This window comes from Betta splendens, chromosome 9 (assembly GCF_900634795.4).
Source record: "Betta splendens chromosome 9, fBetSpl5.4, whole genome shotgun sequence".
NCBI lineage: Eukaryota > Metazoa > Chordata > Actinopteri > Anabantiformes > Osphronemidae > Betta > Betta splendens.
Window position 1 is genome coordinate 6,069,274 of NC_040889.2, and position 27,546 is coordinate 6,096,819.

The 27,546-nt window shown below is 43.1% G+C and overlaps 2 protein-coding genes across 3 annotated transcripts; one reads left to right on the top strand and one right to left on the bottom strand.

The window, feature by feature from the left end:
* Positions 1-2,047: 2,047 nt before the first annotated feature.
* LOC114863096 (zinc finger protein OZF-like) lies at positions 2,048-10,307 on the top strand. Of its 2 annotated transcripts, XM_041072111.2 has the most exons (3): positions 2,683-2,823; positions 7,795-7,877; positions 7,962-10,307. In XM_041072111.2, the coding sequence occupies exons 2-3, from the start codon at positions 7,818-7,820 to the stop codon at positions 9,513-9,515; spliced, it is 1,614 nt and encodes a 537-aa protein (XP_040928045.1). In that variant the 5' UTR covers positions 2,683-2,823; positions 7,795-7,817; the 3' UTR covers positions 9,516-10,307. The 2 variants fall into 2 exon arrangements, with proteins under 2 accessions (XP_029019771.1, XP_040928045.1); XM_029163938.3 differs by lacking the exon at positions 7,795-7,877 and having other exon boundaries at positions 2,048-2,823; positions 7,962-10,305.
* Positions 10,308-11,043: 736 nt separating this feature from the next.
* Positions 11,044-24,244, bottom strand: LOC114863089 (NACHT, LRR and PYD domains-containing protein 12-like). Its single transcript, XM_055511933.1, is given in 14 exon segments — positions 11,044-12,469; positions 12,583-12,629; positions 13,010-13,183; positions 13,586-13,759; positions 14,501-14,674; positions 17,219-17,392; positions 18,500-18,673; positions 18,772-20,575; positions 20,691-20,916; positions 21,016-21,094; positions 21,763-21,882; positions 22,357-22,487; positions 22,984-23,087; positions 23,469-24,244. Coding segments are annotated over 12 exon segments (3,804 nt in total). The 5' UTR covers positions 22,485-22,487; positions 22,984-23,087; positions 23,469-24,244; the 3' UTR covers positions 11,044-11,939.
* Between the last annotated feature and the right edge of the window lie 3,302 nt (positions 24,245-27,546).

The following is a 27,546-nucleotide window of genomic DNA, read 5'->3' on the forward strand; positions in this document are numbered from 1 at the left end:
GCTGAGGAAGGGAGACCAGTGCAAAGCTCTGGCCGGTCCCTGAAGTCCAAGCCACAGAAAGTGGGGGTGTTTGTGTTGTGGTGCGTTTTACTGTTCAAAACTGTAACAAAACATAATAAAGACAAATAAACATTGGTCTTTGTTTGCATGTGCTTATGATTTAGCAAATAGCAGACATGTAGCCTAACATGCTAACGTGTCGTTAGCTCGCACCAAATCAACATGGAGCAAATACAAATAAATCATGAAGTGAACAAAACACTCCTATGAACGCTGACAGATTTTTTTCTGAGTCATGAAGACACAGCGGACTTTCCACTTCCAGAGCTCACATGCCACAGTTGGGCCGTTTCCTCTATTTGACAGTTACAGGCTGATTTCTACACAAACCACTAGATGACGGTGTTTGACCACAGTCAATAATGAGACACAACAATTAGTAAATGCAACACAATGTTGGGGCAGAACAATGAATATATTAAACTGGTCATTATAAGTAAACACATATGAGATATGACGGATTGAATAAAAACATTTGCCTGCATAGTCAAACTATGCTCATACTTAGAAACACACGTGATCAAGAATTCACACACAAGGTGCTGCAATGTCTTGTACTACATCACACACTCACCAAGGATTCATACAGGATCTGTAGTAACATTAACACAGCTGATGTTTCTGTTTCACAATGAGTCACAGTTCAACAAACATTTGTTTGTGATGAGCTCAGAGAAACATAAGTTGGTGGTAAAGCCTAAAACAGGAGGATGAGGAAGATCAGAGCTGGAGACAAGACATAAGGAGAAAGAACAGGCCTCAGAGGTCAAACTGGAACCAAAGGAGGATTCAGGACACAGAGAAATAGATGGAATGAGAAAAGAGAGTTTGTGTCCATCAGAGAAGAAGCAACGTGAGGGAGCCTCCCAGGAAAGAATCTCTCCAGCAGATAAATCAACATGGAAAAACAGCAACAGCTTCAGTTGATGGGTGAATGTGATGAGGATAATGAGCCTGAGAGAGAAGTAGGAACAGCTGAACCCAGCTGGGAGTCACTCATGTCAGACTGATGGACACTTACACCAAAGCAGGAGAAGAGAAAGAGCAGCTGGAAACTGGGTCAGAACACGGTTCTAAAATGATTCAACTGTGTCAGAGGAAAGTCAATCAGAAACACTTTGAACCTTACGTAGTGAGATTTTATGACATTATTATTTCAGTATATACATAATGATGAGGTTCATCATGTGACATCATGTGAATCTAATATGACTCATGTTACATCATGATGACTGTTAAAATATAATCGTAGTTCAAAGTGATGGAGATTTATATACTGTGATTATAACATGTAATCATATGTTGTTAAAGGTAAATGAAGCATTTTTTTAGGCTGAGCTGCTGCTCACAACAAGTCATTAACATTTGATCCTGGTATAATCAGAGCTTCCATCTTTAAAGGACGGAAGAGGAAGAAATTCACAATGAATCATTTAGAACTGGTTCAGAAAGAAACTGGTTTAATACATGAATCTGAAAACGAAACAGACGTGAACAGACTGAACTATGTTCAACAGTGACAACGTTTTTCTGACAGGATCAAACTCTCACTACAACACAGAGGAACCAAGAGAACAGGAATCAAACCCAAACCCATGATAAAGTGGTTCAGTGAATGTGGTGTTAAAGGTGTGAAGCTGGATCAGTTTGTCAGAGGAGACTCTGTAGAAGGACAGAGAACCAGCAGCACAGTCCACATAAACTGATACTCTGTGAGACACAGAGGAGGAGATGGATGTTACTATGTTATTGTGTCTGTAGTACAAAAAGTACAAACAAAACAGATTAAATGGGTAAAAGACATGTTTGTGAACAGGTCGACTAGATATTAAATAACAATGTAATGTAATCTGTTTTACAATATTTACAATATTTTAAATGAGGTATTATTGCTGACGTGTTGTTACGAAGGAGTTTAACATGTCGTCTTTCTGCTTAGTTCACTGATTGAGCGGTCTATGATCAATAAAGTTAAAAAAAACGGGCGTCTGGTTACCGCGAGACTGTGACGAGAACTAAAAAAACGGCAACATGGCGGCTTTAGACAAAGACATGATCGAGAAGGAAATAAAAGAAGAAAAACAAGATTCGGTTTTGATGGACCCGAGTCAGTTAAACGCCAGAATTAAAGAGGACGAGGGCCACAAGTTTACCAACCAGGATCCGTACAGGCACGAGGTAAAGGAGGAGAAGTTAGACCCGGAATTTGTAGACGAGCAAGACTGGAGCTGTGGTGTGAAGCAGGAGAACCAGGACTCGGATGTTATGAACTATGACCAGATCATCATCAAGAGCGACATTAAAGAGGAAACCCAAGATCCGGATATCAGCGACCAGAACCACATCAAGAGCGACATTAAAGAGGAAACACAAGATCCGGATATCAGCGACCAGAACCACATCAATAGCGACATTAAAGAGGAAACCCAAGATCCGGATATCAGCGACCAGAACCCCGTCAAGAGCGACATTAAAGAGGAAACCCAAGATCCCGATATTAGCGACAAGAACTACGTCAAGTGCGACATAAAAGAGGAAACCCAAGATCCGGATATCAGCGACCAGAACCCCATCAAGAGCGACATTAAAGAGGAATCCCAAGATCCCGATATTAGCGACAAGAACTACGTCAAGTGCGACATAAAAGAGGAAACCCAAGATCTGAATATTAGCGACCACAACTACCACAGTGGCGGAATAAATGAGCAGAGCTGGAACGAGGATCATCGGAGCTACGACCCCACTGGACCCCAAGACAAACAGGTCAGTTCTGATGCGTTAACTAGTAAAAAGGATCATAACAAGCCCAAAGAAACAAGGAGGGGTCTAGAGGTTCTGTGTGATGGGGTTTAGTACTGGGCTAAATTTCTAGTCGTACACATAACTCAACAAACAACAGTCAACAACAAGTCAACAAACACACAAGTGGGACCTGTCACAAAGTGAACTTTAAGCTGCATAAGAGCAGCTTAAATCATAAAGTAAGAGCCTAAACAGATGTTTTAAGTTGTGATTTAAAGTGAGTGAGTGATGTGAGATTAGGGGTCAGCTGTGGAGGTTCCTGTCTTTGGGGAACCAGCTCCATTACAGGTCAAACTCGTAATGCTCAGTGTCCACAGAAACTTAATGCATATTACTAATAAGTTCATTACACTATTTGATTTTTTTTAGTAATTTAGCATTCACCCTTACTTTAAAATCCTTTAAAAAAGCACTTTCAGCTTTGTTCGTTTTCTTACATAGAGATATTTATCTATATTTTTAATGTCTTAACCACTTTCAGCTATTTGCTTTATTGTTTCAGCATTTCTTGAGGAATAAATTCAACATTACAGCATTCACTAATATATGCAGATTTTCAGTGCAGTGCTTTATGGGTAATGGACAATAATGAGTAACTGTTGGCACCCTAACTGAAACTAGTGAGACGGAGTGACCCCTGTAAGGATTGCTGTATGTTGTATTAGAATACAGGTGTTCTTCTTCTTCTTCTTCTTCTTCTTCTTCTTCTTCTTCTTCTTCTTTAAGTGTTGCCCATTCCTCTTTGAAGTACCTCTCATCAGCTCTATCAGGTTGGATAGGAAGCGATGGTGTACAGCCATTTTCAGATCTCTCCATAGATGTTCAATGGTATTTACATATGGGCTTTGGCTTGGCCACTCAAGGACATTCACAGTTGTTGCAAAGCCACTCCATTTATATTTCAGAAGTGAGAGAGCACAACCAGCTGCTGAAACCGAACAAATCAATAAAGTAAAGCCACTCCATTTATATTTCAGAAGTGAGAGAGCACAACCAGCTGCTAAAACCGAACAAATCAATAAAGCAAAGCAACATAATATTAACAGGCTCAAATCAATAAATATATAAATACAGTTACACATTCTTAACTAAATCACTGCTGTAATGTTATTGACTGTTAATTCAATGTTGATACCTGTAATAATATTAAGGCGTGTGGATCCACTCAAACATAAATATAGTCATACACATACATCTATGCATATATCTTCTTACAAATAGCTCGCATAGTCACGATCGCGAACCGGGGGGCGTGTAGTCGTGACTACAGTAGAGGGCGCAAAATCATGATGTTGCCTAGGGCGCCAACTTGGCCGTGTCTTCAGGGCCTAAATACCAGGGACTCATGGAGGGAATGGAACTCTTTTAAAAATCCCTGAAAATCTTCAGTGACGCCAGACACGCATCGAAACTCCAGGCTGTCAGTGATATTTTTATCTGCTGAGTTGCCAAGTGACTCTGATTTGTTGGGATAGCTTTATTGGGGCTGTTTGAATAACATGAACAACAAAACTTGATTTGACAGTATCGTCATGGGGAAAAGTAGTTTCTATTATCTTGTCACTCTAAGTAGAGTGCCAAGATAGTAATTAATTGTTTTTTAAGGGTTAAGTAGAAATTATATATATTGGTGGATAGTTTAGGTGTTGTTTCGCAAATGCAGCTACATTAAGTAACACGGTGCAGGAGGTGGATGACAGAAGGGGTCCTGACAAACCTGACATTATTGTTGATGTGTGGAAATTTTCACTGTCCCTGTTTATGAAAACGAAAAAAAGGAGGCCTCCATTGGAGGCCACCACTATGTGAATCAACAACTATGTGGTTTTATTAGTATGTTAAAACTATTATGAAGTTGATAGCTAACAATAAAAGTATTGATAATGTCAGTGTAATCTTGGATAATATTGTTTTTAAACTAAGTATCATTGTTTTGTATAGACATGTATGTGAGTGCATATACACACACTCTATTCTCACCCTCCGCGGGTGGTCTCATCCACTTTCCAAGCTCGGGTCCTCTACCAGAGGCCAGGGAGCTTGAGGGTTCTGCGCAGTATCCTTGCTGTTCCTAGGACTGCACTTTTCTGGACTGAGATTTCAGATGTTTTTCCAGGGATCTGTTGTAGCCACTCCTCCAGCTTGGGGGTCACGGCCCCCAGTGCTCCGATCACCACAGGCACCACTGTGGCCTTCACCTTCCAAGCCTTCTCCAGTTCTTCTCTGAGCCCTTGGTATTTCTCTAGTTTCTCATGTTCCTTTTTCCTGATGTTGCCATCGCTTGGTATTGCCACATCCACCACGGATGGCTTTCCTCTGCTCTTTGTCCACCACCACAATGTCTGGTTGGTTCGCCATTACCATTCTGTCAGTCTGGATCTGGAAGTCCCACAGGATCTTGGCTCGCTCGTTCTCTACCACCTTGGGAGGTGTTTCCCACTTTGACCTTGGGGTTTCCAGTTCATACTCCGCACAGATGTTCCTGTATACTATGCCAGCCACTTGGTTATGGCGTTCCTTGTATGCTTTCCCTGCCAGCATCTTACACCTTGCAGTTATGTGCTGGACCGTCTCAGGGGCCTCTTTGCACAGTCTACACCTTGGGTCTTGTCTGGTGTGGTAGATCTGGGCCTCTATGGCTCTGTTGCTCAGGGCCTGCTCCTGTGCAGCCAGGATAAGTGCCTCTGTGCTGTCCTTCAGCCCGGCCCTTTCAAGCCATTTGTAGGATTTGTTGAGATCAGCCACTTCAGTTATGTTCCGGTGGTACATCTCGTGTAAGGGCTTGTCCTCCCATGATGGTCCCTCTTCCAGCATCTCATCCTCTGTTCCCCACTGCCTGAGACATTCACTCAGCACGTCATCTGTTGGGGCCTTATCCTTGATGTACTTATGGATCTTGGATGTTTCATCCCGGATAGTGGCTCTCATGTTCACTAGTCCTCGGCCTCCTTCCTTGCGGCTAGCGTATAGTCTCAGGGTGCTGGATTTGGGGTGGAACGCTCCATGCATGGTGAGGAGCTTTCGTGTCTTAACATCTGTGGTCTGTATCTCTTCCTTTGGCCACCTTATTATTCCCGCAGGGTATCTGATCACTGGCAGGGCGTAGCTGTTTATTGCCCGGGATTTGTTCTTGCCATTGAGCTGGCTTCTTAGGACTTGCCTTACTCGTTGGAGGTATTTGGCTGTTGCCGCATTCCTTGTTGCCTGTTCAAGGTTGCCGTTCGCCTGTGGTATTCCAAGGTACTTGTAATTGTCCTCAATGTCTGCTATTGTTCCTTGTGGGAGTGAGACCCCTTCTGTGTGGATTACCTTGCCTCTCTTTGTCACCATCCTCCCACATTTCTCGAGCCCGAATGACATCCCGATGTCCGAGCTGTAGATCCTTGTGGTGTGGATCAGCGAGTCGATGTCTCGCTCACTCTTGGCGTACAGCTTGATGTCATCCATGTAGAGGAGGTGACTTATGGTGGCCCCATTCCGGAGGCGGTATCCATAGCCAGTCTTGTTTATTATTTGGCTGAGGGGGTTCAGACCTATGCAGAACAGCAGTGGGGACAGTGCATCTCCTTGGTATATGCCACATTTGATGGATACTTGGGCAAGCGGCTTCCCATTGGCTTCAAGGGTAGTTCTCCACAACCTCATCGAGTTTGCAATAAAGGCCCTTAGAGTTCTGTTGGTGTTGTACAGCTCCAAGCATTCAGTGATCCATGTGTGTGGCATTGAGTCATAGGCTTTCTTGTTGTCGATCCAGGCTGTGCACAGGTTGGTGTGTCGCACTCTGCAGTCTTGGGCGACTGTTCTGTAAACCAGGAGTTGGTGTTTGGCTCCTCTGGTATCCTTACCAATGCCCTTCTGTGCTTCGCTCATGTATTGGCTCATGTGCCCACTTATCTTAGCTGCGATGATGCCTGACATGAGCTTCCATGTTTTGGAGAGACAGTTTATTGGCCGGTAGTTGGATGGGACTGTACCCTTTGAGGGATCCTTCATTATCAGGATTGTTCGCCCTTCGGTTAGCCATTCAGGGTGAGTCCCATCCCTTAGCAGCTGGTTCATTTGGGCTGCCTTGCAGTGAGCTTCTTTAGCCAGTAGGCGTGGATCATGTCAGGGCCAGGTGCTGTCCAGTTTTTCATACCTGAGACTCTTTGTTGGATGTCTGCCACTGTGATAGTCACTGGATTCTGTTCAGGGAGGTTGCTGTGGTGTTCCCTCAGGTCCACCAGCCACTGTGCATCACTGTTGTGTGACGCCTCCCTCTCCCATATACCTTTCCAGTACTGTTCAGTTTCCAGCCTTGGTGGGTCTGCTCTGCTGTTATTACCCTGCCATTGAGAGTACACTTTCGCAGGTTGTGTTGCGAACAGCCGCAATATCCTATATATAATTGATGTGGAATTTTGTGTATCGCCTTTACTGCTTTATTGAAGTTGTATTTAGTCTCAGACTACGAAGATCTTGATTATACAGTACATAAACTCTGCCAAGAATAAGCTTGTGTCTGTAAACCAAGCACAGAGAATCAGTGAGCTGCAGACACAACAAAGCACACGGAAATGACTAAACACAATAGGCAAAAACAAGGCAGCTTCATGTATAGAGCACATTTCACAGATACTATATCAAGGTTATATACACAGTAAATAAATACAGGAAGTGGCATCATGACAAAATAAAAGCACCTTTAATTTAACAATTTTACAGGCCTGAAACTAAACTGTTCATCAAATTAAATTATCCTCAATTGATATCATGTCTTTGCCAAATGAAAGCCATATTAGTTTAGATTAGATTTTTTTAGGACATATTGATATTTTATCACACGCACCACCTCCTGTTACACACAATGCAAAGACCACATTTTTGTCCCACTGTTCATACACGTATGAAAAGAAAATGAAAAATGGCTTTTTTTGTGTTTGTGATGGCTAGTGTGTCCCAGCCGATCAGAGATCATGTCCAGTGCCACAGATCAGCAACACATAAACATGTCACAGTATAATCTGAAGCAAGAGGTGCGTGACCTTGCTGTCTTTTGGTATTGTAGCTATTTGTGCCATGATGATTAAATTTTTCCCTTTCTATATCTGTCACTTTAGAAACACAGAGGAAGAAGGGCTTCAAGGCTGTATCTTTATCGGCAACATGACCAAGCCTTCACCAGACCATCAAAGTTAAAAAATCATCAGAAGGTTAATTCTGGAGAGAAACCATACAGCTGTGACAAGTGTGGCAATACCTTCACTGCAAGAAGTAGCCTAAAGACCCATCAGCTAATTCATATAGAAGAAAGGCCGTGCACCTGCACCGAATATGGAGAAGCCTTTCACCAGCCAAAGCATTTCAAAATTCACTGTCCTGTTCACACTGGAGAGAAACGTCACTCATGTGAACAATGTCGAAAAGTATTTTCTAGCAGGAGTTTTTTACTGAGACACCAATATGTTCACACGAGAAGAGGAGAGAAACCTTACTCATGTGAACAGTGTGGGAAGGCATTCGCTTGGATCAGTAGTTTGCGGCAACATCATCATGTTCACACCGGAGAGAAACCTCACTGGTGTGAACAGTGTGGAAAAGCATTTTCTAGCAGAAAAAGTTTACTGAGACACAAATATATTCACACAAGAGAGAAACCTCACTCATGTGAACACTGTGGAAAAGCATTTTCAAGCAGGAGTCTTTTCCTGAGACACCAACGTGTTCATACTGGAGAGAAACGTCACTCATGTGAACAGTGTGGAAAAGCATTTTCTAGCCCGAGTTTTTTACAAAGACACAAATATGTTCACACTGAACAGAAACCTTACTCATGTGAACAGTGTGGAAAATCGTTCTCTCAGATGAGTAACTTGCAGGCACATCAACGTGTTCACACTGGAGAGAAATCTCACTGGTGTGAACAGTGTGGAAAAGGGTTTTCTGATGTCCGTTATTTGCGAAAACATCAATATGTTCACACTGGAGAGAAACCTCACTCATGTGAACATTGCGGAGAAGCGTTCTCTCAACGCAGTACTTTACGGACACACCAACAGATTCACACAGGAGAGAAACCCCACACATGTGCACAGTGTGGAAAATCGTTCCGTGGGCTAAATGGATTATTGATACACCAACGTGTTCACACTAGAAAGAAGCCTCACTCATGTGAACAGTGTGGAAAAGCTTTTTATCACAGGGGTAACTTGCTCTCACATCAACTTGTTCACACTGGAGAGAAACCTTACTCATGTGAACAGTGTGGGAAAGCCTTCTCTCAGCTCAACAGTTTACAGACACACAAACGTATTCACATTGAAGAGAAACCCCACACATGTGCACAGTGTGGAAAAGCGTTCTCTTTGATCAGTCAGTTATTGAGACACCAATATGTTCACACTGGAGAGAAGCCTTACTCATGTGAACAGTGTGGAAAAGCTTTCTGTCACAGGGGTAACTTGCTCTCACACAAACGTGTTCACACTGGAGAGAAACCTTACTCATGTGAACAATGTGGAAAAGCGTTCTGTTACCTCATTGCTTTACGGGCACACCAATGTATTAATACTGAAGTGAAACTTCAGTCATGTCAACAGTGTGGAAGAGAATTTCTTACCAGGAGAGGTTTACTGAGACACAAATGTGTTTACACTGGAGAGAAGCGTTTCTGATATGAACTTTGGAAAAGCGTTCTCTCAATTAGGTAACTTCATTTGACTTGTTGGTCAGCAGAAGTATAGTAATATTCTACTCTCACATGTCAATGAATCCAAGGAAACTAATACCAATGATGATGATGTCAGTATCAAACCCGAGCAGGAGAAACAAAAACGTTACACAAGAAGAAAGTTGAAAGTGAGGGGAAGTCTCAAAACAAGCAGTCAGATCCATAAACTGCTGTCAGTTCAGATCCATAAACATTATGTTTGTGTTATGATAACAGGTAACTTACACTACAATGTGTTAGATTGTTAATATCAAGGCCAAGGCAATTTATTGGGATTGTTAATTCTGTATGTTCTTATTGTTTGGTGCTAAATAGTGATAAAACAATTTATCATGTGATAATACTTCAAATGTTGCAAATGTTGTTCATTAAAAGGTTCCCTTTTAATGAAGTTTTGAGTTTGCATAATTTTTATGGACAGAATTTCTAGGCGCAGCCAGGGGCCGGAGGGGGTCTGGTTTGGGGACCACAGGATAGCATCTCTGCTTTTTGCAGATGATGTTGTCCTGTTGGCTTCATCAGGCCAGGACCTCCAGCGTGCGCTGGTGCGGTTTGCAGCTGAGTGTGAAGCGGCTGGGATGAGAATCAGTTCCTCCAAATCTGAGGCCATGGTTCTCGACCGGAAAAAGGTGGTTTGCTCTCTCCAGGTTGGAGAAGAGTTCCTGCCTCAAGTGGAGGAGTTTAAGTATCTTGGGGTCTTGTTCATGAGTGAGGGAAGGAAGGAGCGTGAGTTTGACAGACGGATCGGTGCGGCCGCAGTAATGCGGTCGGTGTATCGGTCCGTCGTGGTGAAGAGGGAGCTGAGCCGAAAGGCAAAGCTCTCAATTTACCAGTCAATCTACGTTCCTACCCTCACCTATGGTCATGAGCTTTGGGTCATGACCGAAAGGGCAAGGTCACGGATACAAGCGGCTGAAATGAGTTTCCTCCGCAGGGTGGCTGGGCGCTCCCTTAGAGATAGGGTGAGGAGCTCTGTCACCCGGGAGGAGCTCTGAGTAGAGTCGCTGCTCCTCCACATCGAGAGGAGCCAGCTGAGGTGGCTCGGGCATCTAGTTCGGATGCCTCCTGGACGCCTCCCTGGGGAGGTGTTCCGGGCATGTCCCACCGGTAGGAGGCCCCGAGGAAGACCTAGGACTCGCTGGAGAGACTACGTCTCTCGGCTGGCCTGGGAACGTCTTGGGGTCCCACCGGAAGAGCTGGAGGAAGTGTCCGGGGAGAGGGAAGTCTGGAACGCTCTGCTTAGACTGCTGCCCCCGCGACCCGGCCCCGGATAAGCGGATGAAAATGGATGGATGGATGGATGGAGTTTGCAGGATCAGTCAGATGGAGATCAGAGGTGAAGCCTTTGGCCCCCGTCTCACTTTTTTTTTTTTTTGTCAGCAAACCCCTCTTATGACCACCGGCGGATCCCAGTTCTGACACCAGATTGTAGAGGCAAAAAAGGCTGGGAACTGATGAATTACTAATCAAAGTTGTTTTTGTGTTGGTTTATTCTTGCAAGAAGAGAAGTACACAGGAAAAAGTGCAGTTGCCCTGAGAGTGTAGTTCTGAAATCTCTCTTTGTGCCTCACTTAATATCTCCATTGTTGCTAAAGAGTCAAAATGTAACAACTCAGTGAAACATGTAACATACAAAGAATAGTGTTCATAGATTTGATCATTTTATGCTGAATGCAATGTTTCATGACACATCAAACAAATAACACTACACATTGGATTCTATCACAATAGAAAATACTTTAACATAGATTCAACATTAATTACGACTGTGTCAGAGGAAAGTGAATTAGAAACACCCTGAATCAGACGTGGTGAGATTTTATTACATTATTATTTCAGTATATACAGAATGTGGAGATTCATCATGAATCTCTGAATCTGTTATGCCTCATGTTATCATAGTTTAAAGTGATGGGCATTTATATATTGTGATTATAACGTGATCATTTATTGTTAAAGGTAAATTAAGCACTTTAATGTGAGTTCCTGCTGGTCCCTTCTACTATAGAGACAGAAAACAATCAAAGATTCAATCAACAGTTTTCATTCAACGATCATCTGTGAACATCTGGAGGCTGCTCACTAATTTAGCAAAGTGATTCTTCTCTGCTGTCACAGTTTGTCATTTTGAACTGAAACATCCTTATATTCACTGGAAAACAACTTCAAAAGTCATCAACATTTGATCCTGGAATAATCAGAGCTTCCATCTGTAAAGGACAGAAGAGGAAGAAGTTCCCAAGGAATGATTTAGAACTGGTTTAGAAAGAAACTGGTTTAATACATGAATCTGAAAAACGAGACAAACGTGAACAGACTGAACTATGTTTAACAGTGACAATGTTTCTGTGACAGGATCAAACTCTCACTACGGCACATCACACAGAGACACTGAAGAACCAGGATACAAGATCCCAAATCCAGGATAAAGAGGTTCGGTGAATGTGGTGTTGAAGGTGTGAATGTGAATCAGTTTGTCAGAGGAGACTCTGTAGAAGGACAGAGAACCAGCAGGACAGTCCACATACACTGATACTCTGTGAGACACAGAAGAGGAGATGGGTGTTACTATGTTATTGTGTCTGACAGAGTAACTACCATTAGAGCAGTATAGACTCCAGGACTGATCGTTGTGTCCAAACAAACATCCTTCACTGACTCCTTTTCTTCTGATCCCACTGTAACTCACTGATATATAAATGTATCCTCTCCACTCAACTTCCCAGTAATAGCGACCAGTCAGACCATTACTACACAGCAGCTGAGCCCACCAGTCAAATCTGTCTGGATGATCAGGATATGACTGATCCTCCTCCACACGTGTCACCTTCCTGTGTTTGTCAGAAAGTTGTACTTTCCTGTTCACTGTGTTTGTGTCAATGGTGAGTTGACAGAAATCTGATGGAGAGAACAAGACACAATCCAGCAATTGATCTATCATCAGTTTGATGATGACTCATGACAGTTTGAAGATGGTTGAATGTTGCTGATCTCAGTAAAAACACACTTACACTTGCTCAGACCTGGTGTCAACCATCGGACTCCACCAGGCTCCACCCTGAAAGGAGGAGGGGGTCAGAGACATGCAGACATGGACATTACATGGCTCTCACACGCACATTGTTGTAGGATTGTGTTCAGATGGAGGTTTGTGTGTAGAGATGGACATTCAGCAACAACTAAGGAGTTGGATCCTTATCCGGGAAACTATAGAGCAGGAGGTGACATGGAGAAAAGCTTTGACATTTCACTTCATCACTTTTGGTGTCAGACACCTGCTTTCAGTCTCACTCTGTCACCACCAAACTGATGTGACACCACAGGAAGCAAAGTCTGAATGTGTTTATGATCACACACTCCAAGGTTGGGTTCTAAGTTCATAAACCCCCACATCCTACTTGGTCCTCCATCAGACACTGTGTGTAGTTGTGTCCATACCTGAGAGTGTCCAGTCTCCAGTGTGGATCCTTGACTCCAGCAGACAGCAGCTCCACTCCTGAGTCTCCTGGATGATTGTAGCTCAGGTCCAGCTCTCTCAGATGGGAGGGGTTGGAGCTCAGAGCTGAGGCCAGAGAGACACAAGCTTCCTCTGAGAGCAGACAGCCTGACAGCCTGAACACACACAATGTTAAAGCACACTTACATACTACAGTTTGGATTAGAGGCACATTTGATCATCTACAGTGGAGAGAACCACTAAGAACTGTTAACAGGTTCCTGCTTGAAATGTGATCTGATCATCAGCAACGTGACAATGAGAGTCTGGAAACTGGAGTCAGATATTGACAAACCTAGGTAACAACCAGTAAAACAAAGATGGAGGAGTTGAAATCAGTTCACATCCCATTTAATATGTGATTAAAAAGCTTACACAGAAATGAGAAGAGTTTATTGATCCTCCACAGTTAAATAACTTGGTTCTGTACTTTGAGCTCATTAAAAGACGTTACAGACAATGTGAGTGTGAGTGTTGTGCACATTTCGTAGATGATCTTTAGCTTCATGAATCCTGACCTGAGAGTCTCCAGTCGACAGTGAGGACTCTTCAGTCCAGCAGACAGTAGCTTTACTCCTGAATCCTGCAGGTTGTTGTTACTCAGGTCCAGTTCTCTCAGACTAGAGGACTGAGAGCTGAGAACTGAGGACAGAGCTTCACAGCTTCTCTCTGACAGGTCACACACACTCAGTCTGAAAGATGAAGATGTGGGTTAAGATGGAAATGAAACCATTCAATGTCTCACGGTGTCATGGTTTTCTCAACAACACATTTGTGTCTTTACACACTGTGCCTCTGGTGGTGCAGTGGGTAGCACTGTTGCCTCACAGCGGGAAGGGCCTTGTTTCAATTACTATTCTTTCAAGTGGGTTCCTCCCACGGTCCAAAAACAGGTATTAGTGCAATTGGTCACTCTGAATTGCTCTTAATGTGAGTGTGTGTGTGTGTGTGATGGTTGAGACAGCTCAACCAAAGACAGCTGTGATTGGCTCGAAATTGCATAATAAGCGGTAGAAGATGAAGGGATGGTTTGTTTCATGTTGTCTTGATAGAGACAGAACCATCAATATGATCCTGACTGAAATGTTCCTGTTTAAACTCTGATAAACACAAACTTCAATGTTTCATCTCTTAATGGTCGAAGCCTCAATCTCCAGTTTCTCTGTGTCTTTGTTTAGACAGTGAACAGAGATAGAAGAAACTTTCTCATCACATGTTAAATGTGTGGTTAGTGGATCTCACAGCTCAGATAGTGTCATTCACCTGGATGTGGCTTCATCTCTCAGACCATGTAGTTATTTAAGTTGGTACAGCAACAGTTTAGTTCTGCTGAGCAGAGGTTTCCCCTCCTGCTCTGTCATGTGTCAACTCAACAGCCACCTGAAGACAACTGTCAATAACATGAATTAGGTTCACACAGAACTAAAACTGACCTCAGAGTCTCCAGTCGACAGTGAGGACACTCCAGAAAACCACACAGCTCCTTCACTCCTGAATCCTGCAGGTTGTTGTAGCTCAAGTCCAATTGTGTCAGATGTGTCAGGTTGGACTTCAGAGCTGAGACTAGAGAATCACAGCTGATCTCTGACAAACCGCAGTGACTCAATCTGAATAAATAGTAAATGAAGCAGTAACTAATGAAACAGAAGAAAACAAAGTCAGTTGAAACCATTCAGTGTCTCATGGTGTCATCTTGATTTTCTCTGTTATGGGAAAAATTGTTTCTTTCCTATTTTCATTTTGGGTTATGGTTTATGTTATCCTATGTTTTGTCTTTCATATGTTTTATGCACTTAACTTTTCATTTAGATTGTTCAATGGTTGTCTCTGCCTAATAGACTCTGGACTCATAAGCCCAAGGCCAGGGAGTTGTGTCTGTGGGTTGAGACTTAGCGCTCCGTCTTGCCTGATACTGTAATGCATGTGGTGCATGTGTGAGAATGTCAACACCCACACGGTGACAGGGATGAGATGGTGCATGCAATTTGATTGGATTAGACAGACATTTCACCCTAGTAGGACAGAGGGGTTTAAAGGCGAAGACAACTTGGGGATTGTGTGATCTCTGCATTATACCTCTGTGGTGTATGTTTTGCTCTCCCCAGCTGGTTTTTGATTTGCTTTTCCCATTATCTTTTATTTTTTTCTGTTATTACAATAAATTTCACAAAAGACGACTCATCTGCCTTTTATTACAAATTTTCATGACATCTTTGGCGTCACAAACAGAATCTTCGCTGCAGGTCATCAGGATGGCGTGAACAGGGACGATAGTCGTGAGGACTAGGTTCACTCAGCCTCCAAAGCTCTACAGTCGTTCAGAGTTGGGAGGACTGCTCACCCCGTTTGGATAACCTCTGACAAGATCTATCGAACTCAATTTCCAAATCATTTCTTTTTGCTGTGATTCATTGAGGAAAAAAAGGGGTACTTTGGTTCTGTTTTTTTGGGTTTCCATAGAGAAAAAATAGGAACAACAATCAATTCTAATATTCAGTTGAAATAAATAATAAATTAAGTCAAAGTCTGTTCTGGGTGGTGAGACGACAGTTGCTCATGGAACCGAGTTTTCATCTGTACTGAGAGGACCCACAAGGTTTTTGATCTGCACGTGGTTCACACCGTGAGTGGGGGACTGACTATAAAAGACGGTTCAGAAAGACGGCACGTGTTTGCAGAGTGAAGGTTTTTCAAGATACGAGGGACCCAGGTCTTGCGTCAGGCAAAACTCAAGATCTGGTTGGTTCCCTTTATACAGAGACGTCTGATAAAAAGGAAGTTTGAGAAAGTTCCGGCTGGAACACAAAAGAATCGAAGACAGGAAACCGCTGAACTCTGAAAGACGGGTTCTGGGCAATAAGTATTCACCACCAGACAGTAGCATTATGAAAATATTGAGGTGTAAATATGGTAACTAGTGCATGTCATGTCTTCACAACTGGATGAAACAATATGGGTTTCAAAAAGGTGGAACACTCAGTGTGTTTTAAAAGAAAAATTAAAGGAGAAGGAGAAACAGTTCATTAAAAACAAAACAATCAAAGTTAAAACCTTAGAGGAACTTGAATTAAACAACAAATGTCTTGAGATTTCTGCCAATGAATCAGAATGTAGAGAAAGATTAAGATGCCATAAAGGACTAGGAGGAAAAAAGGATGACGGTGCTGACGTAGCTGGCAGAAAAGCTAACGACTCTGTGGAAGTCTGCACACCGCCGCCACACACACACACACACACACACACACACACACACACACACACACACAATGAGAAACAGAGCGCTCCCACTGTTTCTGCTTTGTATCCTTTTGCAGAGCTGAGCGCGGTAAAGGTGAATCCCGATCTGGACTACTTCTACCTCAGGAGAGCCGAGCAGGGTGAAGCGCCTGACCAACATCGACTGCCTAATGAACAGCTTGACCAACCTCTGTTACCAGAAGCTGCAACATCGGGATTAAAGCAGTCAGAGAATGTGGATGGCAGTGTAGGTGCCTCACCAAATCCTGTAGTTGGCGATTTCTGGTCCACCTCACCTTTCGGCTTTATCTCTCAGTCAACATTACAAGCTCTGCCCCTGCACCAACCACCACTACGAGTGCTGCCTCTGTAACTACCAGTGTCCGTACCTTGAGGAGCAACACACCAGTAGCTCCAGAAATCAGCTTGCCCATGGTGGAAGATGCCATCTCTGAAGTAAGAAGTTAGTACACTGACCATGGACTAGTGCTGGCAGAGGGAAAGTCTGTTACCATCTACACAGACTCCAGATATGCTTTTGGCGTCACACATGACTCTGTGGAAGTCTGATTGCGAACCTATCTTACATCACGACAAGGTTGCTTATTTGCTGGACGCTATTCTGTTACCTACAGCTATTGCTGTTTGTAAGTGCCCTGCACACACGGGGGGGCACTGTCTCTCTGTCTGTCTGACACTCAATCTTCCCTGATACTCAGATGCCAGTGGTGCAGGTGTGAGAATGTAAACATATTCGAACATACAAGGAGAAATGGATTAGTTTAAATGACTTCCTTCATTTCAGTCATTGAACAATTGAATGTGATCAGTCCTGACGGTGATTTGACTCATGATAAACTTGCTACAGTTCACATCACATTAAGCTCCTACAGAACTAAAACATAGAGTCTGACCTCAGAGTCTTCAGTCGACAGTTACAACTCTCCAGAAAACCACACAGCTGCTTCACTCCTGAATCCTGCAGGTCGTTGTTACTCAGGTCCAGTTGTGTCAGATGTGTTGGGTTGGACTTCAGGGCTGAGACCACAGAATCACAGCTGATCTGTGACAAACTGCAGCCACTCAATCTGTATAAAGAATCAAAGATGTGGATCAAAAGCATTAATAATGAGCCAGATTTGTTCAGATCACTGATGTTCAGTCTAAAATGGGTGACTTGTGTTCTGTTATTGTGTTGTCATGATCTCAGCTTTTACACATCATCCACATGTCAGCACAAAATTCATACACCTGTTGATGTCAGCACTGATTCACAAGCTGCTGCTGAAACCAGTAGAAAACCAGACATGTTGGATCAAAGACTTCATCTGGTTCCTTTCATTCTCCGTCTTCTCTCCCTAAATTTGGACTATACTGTGTCGTCTGATGGAAAATGTTCAGACTAATGTTTGGATTAAACTCCAAACTGACCATTATTGATGAAGTGAATCATCTTTAGAACTGATCCCAGTCAGATGGATCTTCTCTTCTCTGGTTCTACATGGAACCTAGAACCTTCTCTAGTAACATGTCTGCAGCCTCATATTCATGCTCCTGTTCCCTGCTTGTGTCTCTACAAAGTGACATCATTTTCTGACAGCAAGCATCACACACAGGTTGAAGAGTAGACTGTTGATGGAGATGAATCAGACGTCACTAAGGAGACATAATTTACTCTGAGTCTCTGCTACTTTCACATTTAAAGAAAAAGACGTCACAAACTTCTGTTCGTGAGCTTCATAGATTTTATAGAGCCACAACAAACTGTTCAATTATTCCTGCAGGTTTCTAACACAAGTCTCTTTTCATTCAAGATTCAAGTGGAGTTTGAAGTGATGAGCTGAAAAAGAGGAAAAACACCTGAGAGTCATCTACAGTGGAGAGAAACACTAAGAACTGTTTAACAGGTTCCTGCTTGAAATGTGATCTGATCATCAGCAACGTGACAATGAGAGTCTGGAAACTGGAGTCAGACACTGACAAACCTGGTGAACGACCAGTAAAACAAAGATGGAGGAGTTTAGATCATTGCATCTGGTTTAATAAATTTGATTGAAAAGAAATGGGAAGAGTTTATTGATCATTCACAGTTTAGACTTACTTCCTGATTAATTAACTTGGTTTTGTAGTTTGAGCTCATTAAAAAAGGACTTTACAGATAATGTGAGTGAGTGTTTAGCTTCATGAATCCTGACCTGAGAGTCTCCAGTCGACAATGAGGACTCTTCAGTCCAACAGACAGTAGCTTCACTCCTGAATCCTGCAGGTTGTTGTTACTCAGGTCCAGTTCTCTCAGACTAGAGGACTGAGAGCTGAGAACTGAGGACAGAGCTTCACAGCTTCTCTTTGACAGCTTACAGCCACTTAATCTATTGTGATGAAAAATATGTCTCTCTTATTCAATCATAGAACAGAATTAATAATTGTAACATAAACAAATATAACCTTTATATATTCATATATTTACAGAGCATTGTTGGAGGCTTTGACCACAGGCAGCAGCCTCAGAAGAGCCTCCTCTGAAGCAGAGAAATCCTTCAGGTCAAACAAATCAAGGTTTTTGTCTGAAGACAGTAAAATGAAGACTAGAGCTGACCACTGAGCAGGAGACAGTTCATCAGTGGAGAGATGTCCTGATCTCAGGTTCTGTTGGATCTGCTTCACTAGAGAACAATCATTCAGTTCATTCAGACAGTGGAACAGGTTGATGCTTTTCTCTGCAGAGGGAGACTCTGAGATCTTCCTCTTGATGTACTGAACTGTTTCCTCACTGGTTTGTAAACTACTTCCTGACTGTGTCATCAGACCTTGTAGGAGAGTCTGATTTGTCTGCAGCGAAAGACCCAGGAGGAACCGAAGGAACAGGTCCAGGTGTCCATTTGGACTCTGTAAGGCCTTGTCCACAGCATCATGGTAAAACTGTGTACATTCATGTTCCTTATTTCTAAACCGTTTAGACCTGGATGCTGGTTGTTGTTGTGACATCAGATTGATTCCAGAGTTGATGAAGGTCAGATGGACGTGAAGAGCAGCCAGAAACTCCTAAACACTCAGATGGATGAAGCAGAACACCTTGTCCTGGTACAGTCTTCTCTCCTCTTTAAAGACCTGTGTGAACACTCCTGAGTAAACTGAGGCTGCTCTGATATCGATGCCACACTCTGTCAGATCTGACTCATAGAAGATCAGGTTTCCTTTTTGCAGCTCCTCAAAAGCCACTTTTCCCAGAGACTCGATCATCTTCCTGCTCTTTTTATTCCAGTGTGGATCTGTCTCAGCTCCTCCATCATACTTGATGTTCTTCACCTTGGTCTGAACCAGAAGAAAATGAATGTACATCTCCGTCAGGGTCTTGGGCAGCTCTCCTCCCTCTCTGCTTTTCAACACATCCTCCAGAACCGTAGCAGTGATCCAGCAGAAGACTGGGATGTGGCACATAATGTGGAGGCTTCGTGAGGTCTTGATGTGGGAGATAATGGTTGTGGCCTGCTGCTCATCTCTGAATCTCTTCCTGAAGTACTCATCCTTCTGTGGGTCAGTGAACCCTCTGACCTCCGTCACCATGTCAACGCACCCAGGAGGGATCTGATTGGCTGCTGCAGGTCGTGTGGTGATCCAGAGGCGAGCAGAGGGAAGCAGGTTCCCCCTGATCAGGTTTGTCAGCAGCACATCCACTGAGGTGGACTCTGTGACATCAGTCAGGGTTTTAGTGTTGTTGAAGTCCAGAGGAAGTCGACACTCATCCAGTCCGTCCAAGATGAAAACAACCTGGAAATGTTCAAAGCTGCAGATTCCTGCTGCTTTGGTTTCAGTGAAGAAGTGGTGAACAAGTTCCACCAAGCTGAACCTTCGCTTTTTCAGCACATTCAGCTCTCTGAAGGTGAATGGAAATGTGAAGTGTATGTCCTGGTTGACTTTGTTTTCAGCCCAGTCCAGAGTGAACTTCTGTGTTAGGACTGTTTTCCCAATGCCAGCCACTCCCTTTGTCATCACTGTTCTGATGGCGCCATCTCTTCCAGCTGAGCCTTTAAAGACATCTTCTGCTCTGATGCTTGTTTCTGCTCTGTCTAGTTTCCTGGAGGCTGTTTCAATGTGTCTCACCTCATGTTCATCGTTGACCTCTCCAACCCCTTCCTCTGTGATGTAGAGTTCGGTGTAGATCTGGTTTAGAAGGGTTGGGTTTCCTGCTTCAGCGATGCCTTCAAAGACACACTGGAACTTCTGCTTCAGATGAGATTTATGCTGACGCCGACAAACTGCAGCTGAAGTTCCTGAACAAACAATGATTATTAAATTCTGGTTCACATTTAATTAACGTAACCTCCAACACATCAGCAAATGTGTGATTGTGTCTCTGATGTTAAATGTTGAGATAAATCCTCTTACTGCTCTGCAGACAGTCAGCCAGCTCCTCCTGCTTCATCCTCTTCAGGAAGTTCACTGTGATCTTCAGAAACGCATCTCTGCTGCTGCTCCTCCTCTGCTCTTCATCCTCACCATCCAACTCCTCCTCCCTGTGACTCTCTAAGCATTCTGGGTAATCTGGAATCAGAACCTGCTGGATCTTCTTCAGCTCCTTCTTCACAAATGTGACAATGTTTTCTTCAAGCAGCTGGAACAGAAACTACATGAATGACCTGATCCAACTAAAGTGCAGCATGGAGGTGATTGAACACAACAGATGAACAATTGTAGTTGTACATGTACAGACCATAAATATGGAGTCCATGTGTGTTTGGTGCTGCTGGACAGACTGAGCACTAGGAACCTCTGAGCTCTGCTGGTTCACTCTGTGGAGGAACCATAAAGAATGAGTCCACACAGAGACACACACAAGGTAAAGGTCCATGAAGTGATGTTGGATGTGAGCAGTGAGTCAGAGCCTCCCTGTAGTGGTGAAGGTTTACTGTCAGTCAGTTGTTTCAGTCTCAGCTCTGAACAATGTATATCTCTGCCTCCATCACCGATCAATGCTGAGGTGTTGGAACAGGGAGTCTGCTGGGATCAGACTGGTTGTACTAGTCAGCTCCCAGTGGTATAGTTGGACTATACATGTGATTATGAAAGTCTCATATGTAGTTCTTAAAATACCAGTACAATTAATCTATTCTTACATGATGAAATGGTCTACTACCTAATAACACATTGTATAAACACATTCAAATAACAACTAGGAGATCTGTCATGAATGAATCTGGACATTAGCGATCAAACTATTGTGGCTCCTGTAATTCTAACACAATCATACGGTCTACACACCTTACTGGAGTACATAAGTATGTAAAATAAACATAAAATGCTTGGTAGTTTTGACTAGGTGTGAAGTTATTTTAGTGATTAACAAACAAAGTCCGTCTTTCTCAGTCTGAAACAATATCCACATCATCAATAGAAATCTATGAACACATATTTTGTCTTCATCCTCCATCAGGTCAGTTCAGTAGAAACTGGCTGTTACTTTGTGTCTGAGGCTCCAGGTTCACTACTGAAGTTCAGAGGAGATGATCTGGACCAGTCACTCTTCATAGACAGACAACTCGGTTCTGGAGGTTCTGCGCTTTGTCTCTGGTTCTGACCTCTGCAAACACATGTTTTCATTCAAATCACATCAGTCACTGATCAATTCTCTGAACATAGTAATTTCTATGGCACACAAACTACTACTGCTGCTGCAGACCATCATAATGTTTCACACTTTATCTCAGAGTTCTCAGATCAGAAAACAGCTGTTCTCTGTGACTGACAGCTGTCAGAGACATTGAGACAAAGAAGAAGCGAATAATTCTGTGTCATTAATTATTTCTTTTTTAGTAGAAGATTAAGTAGAAATGAAAACAAAATTGTTCAGCTCAATATTCACATCTACACACATGAAGTTCATACAGAAGAAAAGGAACATCCTGGATGAGTCAGTTTAAAATCAAAATCAGAGATGAATCTAAAAGATACAGTAATTCCTGAGAATAAATTAACAATGATCATCATACACTTTTGGACAATCACAGTCAGATTCATATAGAAATTTGTACAGTCAGTTTGGATCAGTTCTTACTTTGTGTCTGGGGCTCCAGGTTCAGGACTGAATGATGGAGGCTTACATCTGGACCAGTCATTCTTCATAGACACATATCTGGATCCTGGAGACTCCGCACTGTCCTCTTCCTCCACCCAAACACTCATTATCTGAAAAAGCCACAGATCCAGAGCTAAACACCTGCTGTGACTTGTATTAAAGTGAATCTGAGTCCAGAGTCTCACACACTGACTTTGTGCCTTTGTTTAATAGGAGTCTGATGTTGGATGGATCGAATTCTTGAGTTTCATGTTGTGCTTTTAAAGTCACTGACTCATGTTGAACACTTTGCTTCTCTAGTTTTCCATCATGTGACAAACAGTATCAGGCAGTGAAGCTCTTTAAATACAGCCACTGTGCTCACAAGCTAAAACAGAAGCTGATCCGTCGCTGGTTCAGATGCTTCTACATCAGCAGAAAAAATAAGAGTTCAACTTACGTAGTGATGCACAATAGGTTAATTAGTGATGTGTTACAGATGGGATCAGTTCACGAGCAGAGCTCCTCAGTCCTGGTTTAATTTCAGCTGCTTCCTTTGTAACTACAACAGGAGCAACGTTCAAACAGCTTCGGACTGATTCTAGTTTGGCTCCAAACACTGTTTACCTCAGTTTGTTTAGATACTGTAGTGACGGAGAAGCCAACGAGCTGCTTCCTGCTTCCAACAGCTGAACCACGAGCGACCAGTCGGTCCCCAGTTAATGTGGTCACTGGAAAACTCAAGAAAACAGGAAAAGCGGTCTGAGCGGTCAATACCACCGACTGTGTGCTCAGAACCAGAACCAGGACAAATAACAACCAGAGCCAGACCCTTAACCCCATCAACTCCTCATATCCGGTTCTTGTCAGTATTTGTTTGAAAGAAGTGAATCGTATGTCTTCTTCCTCCACGTTAACAAACAGACTCACATGGAACCCACATGCACAGCCGGAGACAGAAATCAATTGAGTGTCCGTTTAATAAAAGAACAAATTCGCAGAACAGCAGACAAAAATCAGGATCATACAGGCAACGGGAAATCCAGCACACAGGCAAAAGCAGGAACAGGGCACAGGCAAAGACGGGTATGATAACAAAAACAGGTTCTTACATGAGCTGAGACTGAGGATGAAACACTGGATACAGGTAACTTCACGCTACGATCTAGCAGAGAACTGAGGTACAAACTGGGAACTAAATACACTGAGATAATTACTAAACTGAAAACAGTTGACAGAACATGTGACTAAAAAAGTAAAACGGGAACTTAAAGCCAGAAGAAGCAAAACAGGAAATGTCAAAATAAACACAGGAAAGTGCACACAAACGTACAGACTATGACACTGCTCTTTTCCATAAACTACATCATGTGAACTAACAACCTTCAGTCCCTGGATGAATGTCTCATCCCCCCGAGTTGTTCTGTTCTCCACAACACTCAAAAAAGATGGAAACAAGGTGGAGAATCTTCCTTTGTTTGCTCAGTTGGAATCCTTCTGTTGCTCGCTCTGTTCACATGTGATGGATCTGCTCTGGTTAAAGAATCAGGTTGAACCAACAACTGGACTGGTTGATGTCTGACGTCTCATCAGTGTGATCATAAACCTGCTCCTGCTACTTTCAGTTCATTGTTTCTTTTGCTATAATTCATGTATGAGAAGCTTGTCTGATTATTTTTGCAGCATCTGATACTAGTCACCAATTAAACATTCTACACTTCACATCAAATTCTTGCAGAAAATAAATGTCACCAAAAAATGTTGCTAACACAATGTAACCAATGTAGAGGAGCTGTTAACTGAGACACAAGAACAACTAATGAGGAAACAGCTCCACTGAATAAAATGTCCCTTATTGAGAAAGCCTGCCCTCCTTCCTCCTTCCTCCTTCCTCCCTGTTCCTGCCTCATTCCAAGAACCAGCTTCCCCCAGTCAGTTTAACTTTTTGTCTTTGCCTCTAGGAAGTTTTTAATGAACGTTGTCTTTGTAAGACTCCTTTGATTGTTGCAGTTGTGGACTAAAGTATCAGATAAAACACAAAGCTACTTGCAGCATGAGCAGATACCATCACCACTGGTGAACATTAACAAACAGACTCAGTAACACTAATGTTACTAAATGCTGAAATGGAAAAATATTTTCTTCCTTATTTAATGTGGTTATTATGTGATTTATGACTTATGTTCTGTAATTAATATCCTATGTTTTGTCTTACATCTGTTTTATGTCTTTGACATTTCACCTACAGGAGATTGCTCAATGGTTGTCTCTGCATGATCTTCCTCAATGGTGTACTGTATGTTCTGATGTCCCCAAATGGTTTCTGGTTTGTTCATGTGCCTAATCAACATCCATGCTTTTGATTTGCTTTCCCCATTATTTTCATTATCCTTTATTTTTTATAATAAATCACACAAAAGTCAACTCTCTCATCTGCTTGTTTATGGGAAATTTCCACCACATTTTTGACCACATGGAACAGGATCCGCTGCAGGTCGTCTGGACGGTGTGAGGGGGCGATAGTCCTGAGGACTAGGGTCATTCAGCCTCCAAACCTCTACAGACATTCAGAGCTGGGAGGACTGCTTACCCGTCTGGATCACCTCTGACGAGATCCAACGAACTCACACACACACACACACACACACACACACACACACACACACACAAGATAATCTTCAGCAAAGGAAAACAAGGAAAGAGAAACAGCAGAGTGAGCTCCATCTGAGAAGACGTGCTCTGACACAGACACTGGTTGAAACAACAGGATAGGCTTCAGACGTGATTGGCCCAATAAGCTGCATCCAGGAAACATCTGTCATGGCTGTGGTCAGGAAGGGCATTAGAAGAAGAACTGTCCCTTGTTATGTCAGGCTTCATGTGCATGCGTGCTCACATCAGACTGATGGTTGGGGAAGGAGGAAGGTGCAGTTCCTTTTCACATGATGAAGACATTACCGCAAACAAACACACTTGCATTCCCACTCACGCAATGAAGAAACATGCTTACACCACATTGACGCTCAATTAATCCAAAATCTTTGCTCAATTGATCCTAATTCATGTGTAGTCCCCCGTCCACACTCCTTCGGTTATCTCTTTGCACAGGAAGGGGTTTCTGTTGACCTCTAAACCTGACAAACTACAGTATATGCACTGTAATGGAAAAATTGTACTTTAATGCTTTTGGGTTCATTTCTGACTCTGCATAGTGACCATGCATTCTGTACTTGTTGATTAGACCCAGAACTGAGCATTCTCAGACAGACAATCTATCTCCCTCTCAAGGTGACCGATTGTTCATGGCCTGAGTCTGCCTTTTAACCCTGGGCTCTGGCTCCTTTCTGTCTGATGCCTCACCAGACCCAAGGCTGTAGCCTTGTTTATTCCCTGTGTAATATGTACATCTTCACCCACAGTGTGATAAGGAGATTCCACCAGGTCCAGGGAAAAAGGTTAAAAGGCAGAAGCAACTTGAGGATCGTGGGCTCTTTGCATCACACCTCCGTGGTGTGTGCACTGATCTCCCCAGCTGGTTTTTGGTTTGTTGATGTGCACGATCAACATCCATGCTTTTTATTTGCTTTCCCCATTATTTTTATTTTATCCTTTCTTTATTATTTTAATAAATCGCACAAAAGGACAACTCTCTCATCTACTTCTTTATGGAAAATTTCCACCACAGAAATTGGCGTCTACGAACAGGATCCCGCGGCAGGTCGTCTGGACGGTGTGATCAGGGACGATAGTCCTGAGGACTAGGGTCGCTCAGCCTCCAAACCTCTACAGCTGTTCTGAGTGGGAGGACTGCTCACCCGTCTGGATCGCCTCTGACGAGATCCAACGAACACAAAATGCAACCTCTACCCGGTCCGGTGAGAGAGATTCCGTTTTGTTGCGACTTGTTGAAAAAAAAAAAAAAGAAACGGGTTCGAAATTGGTTTCAGTTATTCGGGGTTTACTTGGCTCTGATCATTTGGTTTAGGGAAAGTAAGGCAAATAACAATTAATTCTAAGAATCCCCAACTAGACTAAAACAAACAACGACAAAAGAAAAATATAACTAGGACTAGAGATAATAATATTTCTAAACCGACTATTTGGCTGAAAACATCCAAAAATAATATATATTTTTTTTAAATTTTAAATTCAATATTCGGGTAAAATTAATTAGGTCAAAGTCTGCCCTGGTGGCCGAGACGGTGGTTGCTAAGGGTTGGCTCGTGGGACCGAGCTTGTTTTGTCTGTACTGAGGATACAGACCAGTGTGCAGATCTGAGCGCAGTCCAAAGGGAGTGGACAGGAAATAAAAGACGGCTTCTGAAATACGGAGCGCGTTTGCAGGGGGAAGTGGTTTTGAGATACGAGGGACCCGGGTCTTAGAGGGGCCTGACGGTGAGGGACCACTTCCGAGAACCCTGTCGCTGATCTGAGCGGTTCCCTTTCTACGGAGACGTCCGTGGAAGAGAAATTTTGAAAAAAGGTTCCGGCCGGAACACATAAAAATCTAAGGCAGGAAACCGCCGGGACTCTGAAAGATGGGTTCGGGGCGATCTAAGTCTCCACCACCAGACTGCAGCATTACAAAATTAATGAGACGTAAATATGGTGATGAGTGCGTGTCATGTCTTCACGACTGGACAAAACATTATGGGTTTCAAGAAGGTGGTTCTCTCAGTGTGAAGGACATATGCGCTTTAAAAGAAAAATTAGAAGAGAAGGAGAAACAGCTCCGTAAAAGTAGAACGATCAAAGTTAAAACCCTAGAAGAAATTGAATTAAACAACAGATGCCTTGAAATTTGGGTTAAAGAATCAGAACGCAGGGAAAGACTGAAATGCCAAAAAGAGAAATGCCAAAAGGAGGGAGAAAGGACGAGAGTGGTGACGTAGCTGGCAGAAAAGATAACAACTCTGTGGAAGCTCACACACCGCCACTATACACACATACACACACACAACATGATAAGAAACAGAGCGCTCCCACTGTTTCTGCTTTGTATCCTTTTGCAGAGCTGAGCGCGATGAGGGTAAATCCAGATCTGGACTCCTTTCCCACCATCAGCAGAAGAACCGAAGGAGAAGAAGCGCCAACCAACAACCAGAACAGGGTTGAAGCTCTGACACCACAGCAGCTGGAGGACACAGACCACAGCATAGACGCCTCAGCGACTCCCACAACGTCTGCAGC